This window comes from Diadema setosum, chromosome 19 (assembly GCF_964275005.1).
Source record: "Diadema setosum chromosome 19, eeDiaSeto1, whole genome shotgun sequence".
Classification (NCBI taxonomy): Eukaryota; Metazoa; Echinodermata; class Echinoidea; order Diadematoida; family Diadematidae; genus Diadema; species Diadema setosum.
In genome coordinates this window covers 6,854,974-6,862,788 of record NC_092703.1, presented here as the reverse complement: position 1 = coordinate 6,862,788, position 7,815 = coordinate 6,854,974, and the positions used below count along the sequence as shown (strand labels likewise).

The 7,815-nt window shown below is 39.1% G+C and overlaps 1 protein-coding gene across 1 annotated transcript; it reads left to right on the top strand.

Annotated features, from left to right (window-relative positions):
* The first annotated feature begins 2,131 nt into the window (after window positions 1-2,131).
* LOC140243029 (betaine--homocysteine S-methyltransferase 1-like) lies at window positions 2,132-7,372 on the top strand. The gene is made up of 6 exons (XM_072322769.1): window positions 2,132-2,318; window positions 2,589-2,783; window positions 3,438-3,549; window positions 4,674-4,876; window positions 5,315-5,396; window positions 7,011-7,372. Exons 1-6 carry the CDS (start codon window positions 2,133-2,135, stop codon window positions 7,280-7,282), a joined length of 1,050 nt encoding a protein of 349 aa, XP_072178870.1. The 5' UTR covers window position 2,132; the 3' UTR covers window positions 7,283-7,372.
* Window positions 7,373-7,815: the final 443 nt, after the last annotated feature.

Below are 7,815 nucleotides of genomic sequence, written 5' to 3'. Positions count from 1 at the left end.
TTTTGCATGGATTTACGATGAATAAATAAATCAAATCAAATCAAATCAAAGTCATGAAGTGCTGACATAGATTTGTTCTACATATCATTATCTAGTCCTTATGATGAGTCAAGTAATCTGAATTTACTTCATGTGGGTCCTTTATTGAGAATTAGCTATAAAATCTAGTTAAATGAATTAATGAATTTGCACAAAATTAAGCAAATACGCATTTTCGACAATTTGAGACGTTAACTTGAATAGTTCAGTATGTTAAGAATGACAATTATATGGACAGGTTACTGTATCATTCTACATTATCAAATACAAGCAAAATTTTATAACACTGAGGGTAAAAAGATACGACACTATACATCGGACAAAAAGTGGTCCGGGGGCATTCATGAGTTAACGGATACTTATTCGTAATTGGGAGGGCGGGGGTGGGCCAAAGGGATGTGCGTTTCCAACACAGCTGTATATCCAACTGAATGTCTCATGTTTATTCACCATGTTTGTCTGCTTTCTGTGGGTTTTTTTTTTCTTAATTGTGAGTTTTTGCTTTTATTTCTCTTACGTTCTCTTACATTTTTATGTTGTCTTTTATCCGCACGGACCTGCGGAAGAACAGTCTCCGGACTGAAGTATGTGCCGTGCTTAAATAAATTAATGAAATGAAATGAAATACGCATTCAAGTAGGCCTATACAGATATTGGCTGCTCTTTTTTTTTTTTTTTTTTTTTTTTTTTTTGAGGGGGGGGGGGGCATTGTTGATATTATTGCCCCAAGGGACCTCACCTGACATCCTGAATAGGCCTACTATACGACGTGAGGAGCTCTCTCCAAGCAGGTGTCAAGGTTCATAGCATGCAGTTGATATCCTGAGGGGCAGTAATTTTATCAACAATGCCCCGAATGATAAGAAATCCATATCTGATTTACGTATCGAACACATTTAATTGCAATTGAACTTCATGTCAACTGGGAAATGCTTTATTTGTTTATGCTGCAAAGTCGAAAATCGATCGGTAAATAAATTGTCGTCTCGGCTGGCATTGATTGATTAATTTGATTTTGATTTTATTTTATTTCTGAATTTCTTTTTCATACATAAATGAAATACAAAGTCAATTGAACTAATTCGAGCACAGTATAATTTGAATCTGACAGTTAAAACAGATTAATGATAAATTCAAATATCCAACTTTTTTTCTAACACAACATTTGCAAAATGAAAAAAAAAAAGAGGCATTATCAAATGTATATTCAAACATAGGATCCCGTGTATCTGTCGTTCAAAGACAAATCAAAGGTCCTGTTTACTTTTAATTGGGAACAGTGATTTTAAAACAATCAAGATATCACATTTGATGCATAATCTTAGGCCTGTTGTATATATGACAAAACATCCTACCATATAACATTTTCGCAATAACGCCTAAAACATAAGGAGACATCAGTATTTTTCTCATTAAACCATCACCGTAGACCGTTAAGTCGGGAAACTTTTTTTATTATAACCATTGTTCACATTTTGTGTATCTAACAATATTTAACATTGATTACACGGCTTGTATGGATTCAAATTTTTACAGTGGTTGTTTCTATCCCAAACTTACATTTAAGAACTACTTTAAAGCACTAATGCTGAGTTTTTGTTTCATCTGCAAATGCATTGGCGCTTGTTGTTGCTGCGATGCATCGGACAAGGGTTATCTCCGACGTACCTCTACGAATCTTGCCTATTCCATATGGGGAGGGTGGTTTCAATGAATTTGTAATATGCTTAAAAAGCATCGCAAAGAAGAAATGTTGGTGAGTAACCGATCAAAGGAGTGATTATATATCAAAGCACTGCGTACCACATATTCCCTGTCCATAGGTCTACGTGTGTGAAATTTGTGCACCGATTGACTTATGGGTACAGAAAGGGTGAAAACAGAAGTGAGATAAATCGAATCCCGGTCAAAACAATCTTACTCTTGTCCTCAGTTTCATACTGACCATTGTTACTCTATTTCTTGTTCCTGTTCTTTCTTTTTTTTTTATAGAAAGACAAACTGTTTCATGCTGGCTGTTTTTTGTTTTATTTCATCTTGTTTTCTTTTGTTTTGTATTGTTTTGCCTCCCCCCCCCCCCCCCAATAGGATTAATGGAGCGTATTCGTGACGGGGAGACCGTCATTGTTGCGGAGGGATATGTCTTCGCCTTCGAGCGCCTTGGCTACCTCAAGGCCGGTCCTTTTACCCCCGAGGTCGTGGTCGACCACCCCGATCTCGTCAAGCAGATGTACAGGGACTTCGTCAGGGCCGGAAGCGACGTCGTTCAGGCATTCACGGTGAACATTAAAATCAATCCATTGATTTAATTACCTTGAAAGTTCATCATTCCAAATCTTCATCGTAATGTTATATTCTTTCATTTATTCGCATGTACCAAGGAGTCAGTACCGAAACTTACGTGATTTCTGTAGATTATGTACCATACCAGGTTCCCGAGATCAATTTTGTTCTATAGAGAAAATGCGTTATGTATTCTGTATGTTCTTCTAATTGTTACTATTTTTTCTCTCTCTCCTCCTCCTCCTCCTCCCCGCCCCACCTTTTAGTATTACGGACATCGCTCCAAGTTGAGGCTTGTCGGCCGGGAGGACGACGTTGAAAAACAAAATCGCTTGGCTCTGAAGATGGCCCGCGAAGTCGCCGACGAGACGGGTACGCTCATGGCCGGCGACATCAGCAACACGTGGGTCTACAAGCCCGACGACGAGGAGGCGATAGCGGAGTGTAACGCGATGTTCAAAGTACGCCTCGTATACAGCCACGCGTACTGTCTAAGTTCCCTTTCACCCAAAGGCAGGGGCGGATTCAGGGAGGACAGCAACCGGCGCACGCCCCCCCCCCCCTTTATTTTTTGTTGAAACAAAAGAAATAAAAAGAAAAAATGGGGGAGGGGTGCGTGCGCCCCCCCCCCCCCTTTATTTTTGTAAACACGCCCCCTCTTTACGGAATTCCTGGATCCGCCCCTGAAAGGTGTAATACGAAGACATCGCGACCCATTCAGATAAGGGTGACGTCACAATGTCCCAAAATTGACACAAAAATGACCATACGCATTCGCAATTTTCAATTTCATGGGGCCCGGACTATACCGAACAGAAAGCATTCTTGTAATACCCTAACACGAACCATTGTTTGTAGTCGATATACCCTCTAGTTTTTCACGACGACGATGATGAAAATACATGTAACTACGGTAAGTGATATGATAAATAACTTTTATAATGATGATAATCATAAGGATAATCATTGTTAGTAAATGTGATAACAGTAATAAGGATACTGATTACAAACAAGAAACAAATGATAATAATGCTAATAGCAAATATGACGATGACAACAACCGCACATCATCGTCGTCATCGTCATCATGATCATACTCATCTTTTTTTTTCCAGGAGCAAATTGAGTGGGCCGTAGAGGAAGGAGCAGATTTCATCGTCGGAGAAACTTTCGACCATCTTGGCGAAGCTCTTCTCGCCACCAAAGCGATCAAGGAGTATGGGAATGGTTTGTAGAAATATAGGGCCCTACAACTTAAAGAGATGGTATAGTTTTGGTTGAGATGGGGATTCAGGTTTTAACTTTTTGCGAGATAATTAGAAACCACTTATATAGAGCATCCAATTCTAAGAGGAATTAAAAGTTTATTTAATGAAAATTGGCTTTGAAATGATTGAGACATCCAAAAACAAAGCAACACAAAGTGGTTCTGATAAAAGGTGGGTCCCACTTTTCTTTAGGACCTCTTTGTTTTTGAATATCTCTGCCATTTCTTGCAAAAAGTTAAAACAGGAATTCCCATCTCAACGAAAACTATACCATCTCTTTAAACACACATCAACGTATATTGAGGTAGTTTTCTTCCTGAAGGGCCCTTATCAAATTGGCAACACCGAATTTTACGATTTATTCCATATCAGAAAACATTAGATGTAACTGGTTATATTCACTATAAATCTTCCCCAAATCAGAAAAGTATTTTCGTATTGCTATAGATCTTGTGTTGCCAATTTATGGATCAATTTATTGAGTTTTGGCTGTTAATAAATCTGCAGCCAAATTTGATACAGTGAATTCCCCTTGTCATGAAGTCGTCGGTTTCTTTTGTTATATCGAAATTTCGTTATAACCGAGCAGTGAAGGATAGAAAGATATATAGATGATAATTTTTGGACCTGAATTTTTTACTCCGTTGTCACAAGCATTTCGTAGTTATCGTGTTCGTTATAACGGTATATACGTGCACTGTATGACCGAAACGGGCCTCAAACGAAGGACATTTCTTTAAAGTCTTACATCATACGAAATGCTGACAATAAATAGAACAAATTATGATGAAAACATACACCAAACCACAGATTTGCCGTCTCTGGTACCTGATGAGTTAGAGTTGCTATGGTAACTGCAATTATTGCAAATTATCAAATAGGTCCAAGATGTAAGCAATCTTGTGTGTTCGTGTGTATTTATCTATGTCAATATCACTGGTAATATAATTTCACCTGCGAACATGCAACTTGCCCTTAATATCACATATTTTTGCCATCACCGCAGCATTGTCATCATATTATCCCCGGTTATCACTGCTTTACGTGAAGGACACGATTTGGCTTGAATCGAATTTTGTATAGGTGTACCGGCTGTCATCACAATGGGTAATCACTACAACAAAAAGACGGCCGATGGCAAGTCGTGCACGACGGACGGCGTCGAGTTCAACGAGGCCTTTCGCCGCCTCGTCGCCGCCGGAGCCGACATCGTGGGTTTCAACTGCCAGCGAGGCCCGTCCACCATGATGCCGCTACTGGAGAACGCCGCCAAGGGCGATATTGGGGTAAGAGTTCTACGACTGCAGTCCTAACTTCCACTTCCGTCGAAACTGTGAATCCGCTGTCATTAAAAACGTCATCTTGGCACGGATACTTCTTTATATCCCGATAAAGATCCCTTCCTCAAAACGTCTCATGTTCTACAAAATGATTCAAGGTTCACGTGAGCCAATGGGGGATTGCCCGGACAACATAATAATCGAGCAATGACTGCCGTAGGCTTCATGGTTACTTGCAATGACATGGCCTATATAGGCCTATTTAGTCGGTCAACTATTAATGTAGGCCTATGTCACCTTTATACTTTAAGTCCTCAAAGAACACTCGAGTGAGCACGGGGCCATCAAAGATATGCACAATAACTTTTGGATAATCATGCCAATGTATACAAAAAATGGGGAAAAAATGACCATGGGCAATGACCTTTGATCTTGTTCGCACAGGCGCCACTTGCTTCCATGCCCGTTCCGTACAGAACCACCGAAGAACACCCGACATTTCTCACAATCACTGACCCACTTACTGGTATGTATCATCCGCTTATCTTCGAAATACCTATAAAAAGCCCGCAAAAGAGGAGAATTTCGGACTGTATAGTACTCGAAGTTTAAGTTGATTCTAACCAAATAACGGAATAAGCTTTAAATTTTTTAATACTATCGAACCTTCGGAATAACGAACCTCATTTCCTTTTTTTTCCCAGGTTGACGAACCTTCGGAATAACGAACTTTATTTCATTTTCGGACTTCCGAACCTCATCTCATTTTCTTTCTCGGGATTAACGAATTTTCGGACTAACTTAACCTCATTTCCGGACTAACGAACATCTCGGTATACGAAATGTTTGTGTTTCGGACTCACGAACCTTCAGAATAACAAACCCTCGGAATAACGCCACAAAAAAAAAAAAAAAAAAAAAAAAATGTTCAGTTCAACGGACCCTATATTTCACCTTCAGACTAACAAAAGTGTAGATACACGGAAGTTGTGCCTTTCGGATTACAGAGCCCTCTGAATAATTAACATCTTCCATAATTTCATCTGCTTATTTTTTTTGTACGTCACCTTCACGTTTTGTTGTTGTTGTTGTTGTTGTTTTTTTGTTGTTTTTGTTTTTGTTTTTGTTGTTGTTGTGTTTTTGTTTTTGTTTTTGTTTTTTTTTTTTTTTGGGGGGGGGGTTGTCAACACAAACCAGGATTCGATTATTACCTAACAAAGTGTAAGCAATCATCAAAACAGATGTATATATCACCGTGTAGATCTAATATTAATGTCCCCATCAGATAGTTGCAGCAACTATCTGATGGGGACATGAATACCACCATATTTTGCCCCCCCCCCCACTTTTTTTTTTCACCCCGAAAGTGCATAAGTGGCACTAGAAAGAAAGAAATAGAAACCTTGAGCGTGGTAAGACTTTGTTTTTGTGCTGAAAACCTTTTTTTTTTTTTGCTTGTCAGCTCATGAAACCCGGAAGTGCCTCCCCCTCCCCCTTTTGAAAACGTAGGCAATGGTAATTTCTTTAGAATAACAACAATTACAACTGCGGAAATGATTATCTCTAAATGCCAGATTTAGAGCGCTTTGAAAGGATAATGTGAAATTTTAGGATCAAAAGTCTCCTTTGGATATTATAATCAATAGCGTGCGGGTAAATCTATTACATCGTTGTGTGTGTGTGTTGTTTTTGTTTTTGTTTTTTTTTTTTTAAATTAGGCTTTATTAGAAGGCTGCCAAGGTGAAAATTATATAATTGTTCTGGAATCGTCCGGGGGAATCGTCTACCACTCGGTCTCCGTGTAATAATACTATGATTATGAACTAAACATAATAAGTTTCGAACTAATAACACACAAAGCATCAAATCAATTTAGGCCCATAAACTTCCAAGAAAGGGAACATGGGATTTTTTTTTCCACTAACGCTCTTATATGGTCCGAACAGAACCAATGGATGTGCCAAAAGGCCTAAAGTACAAAAGGTGAAAATTTATTTTCATTCCAATTTAGGCCTACTGTGAACTGGAAAACGTGACCAAAAATGTAGATGACAGTTCCAGCACTTGAAAAAAAAAATGCACGCAAATTTCAGAATGAATATTACTGCATTTCCTTTCTCTCCTCCTCTCTTGACAAAAGGGAAAAAGGCTTTTCCAGCTGATCTCAACTGTCTGCTATGCTCCAGGAGTGACATAACGAGGTACGCCCAGCAGTGCGCCCAGCTCAAGATCCAGTATGTGGGACTGTGCTGCGGCAACGCTCCTCACTACACCCGAACCCTGGCCGAAGCGTTCGGCCGGGTGACAGAGGCATCCAAATTTTCACCCGACATGTCCAAGCACGGGATATATGGCACGGACAGCACCAAGCTGAACACGTATTATCTGAACAGGCTGGAACAACTAGACTAGTTGTCTTATACGCTCTTATAAGCTTAAAGGGATAGTATAGTATTGGTTGAGATGAGGATTCAGCCTGTAAATTTTTGCAAGAAGCTTATAGATACCATTTTATGAAATGTAAAGAGCATTATGATTCAAAGAGGAATTCAGAGTTCATTTGTTCATTCGATGAAAATCGGTTTGTAATTTGCTGATACATCCAAAAACAAAGTAAAACAAAGCGATCCTATTAAAAGAAAGCTTCCACCTTTCATTGGGATTGCTTTGTTTTGGATATAATCTCAGCCATTTCAAAACCAATTTTCATCAAATAAACTTTGAATTCCTCTAAGAATTATATGCTCTTTCTCATTTCATAAGAGGTTTCTCATTATCTTAGAAAAAAAAATCATCATCAGCGTTGGAAACCTGTACCCCCAACTCAACCGAAACTGTGCCATCCCTTTTATTATGCTTATTCTGATGATGTAAAACCGGTGAGCTGTAGTCGCTGCTACATTGGCCGTCCCACAAAATCACATCCTCAAAATATTTCTAAGGTC

Coding starts and splice junctions, on each gene's coding strand:
- LOC140243029 (XM_072322769.1), top strand. CDS start 2,133: ATGGAGCGTATTCGTGACGGGGAGACCGTCATTGTTGCGGAGGGATAT. Junction 2,784..3,437: donor AGTGTAACGCGATGTTCAAA/GTACGCCTCGTA, acceptor TTTTTTTTCCAG/GAGCAAATTGAGTGGGCCGT. Junction 3,550..4,673: donor GATCAAGGAGTATGGGAATG/GTTTGTAGAAAT, acceptor AATTTTGTATAG/GTGTACCGGCTGTCATCACA.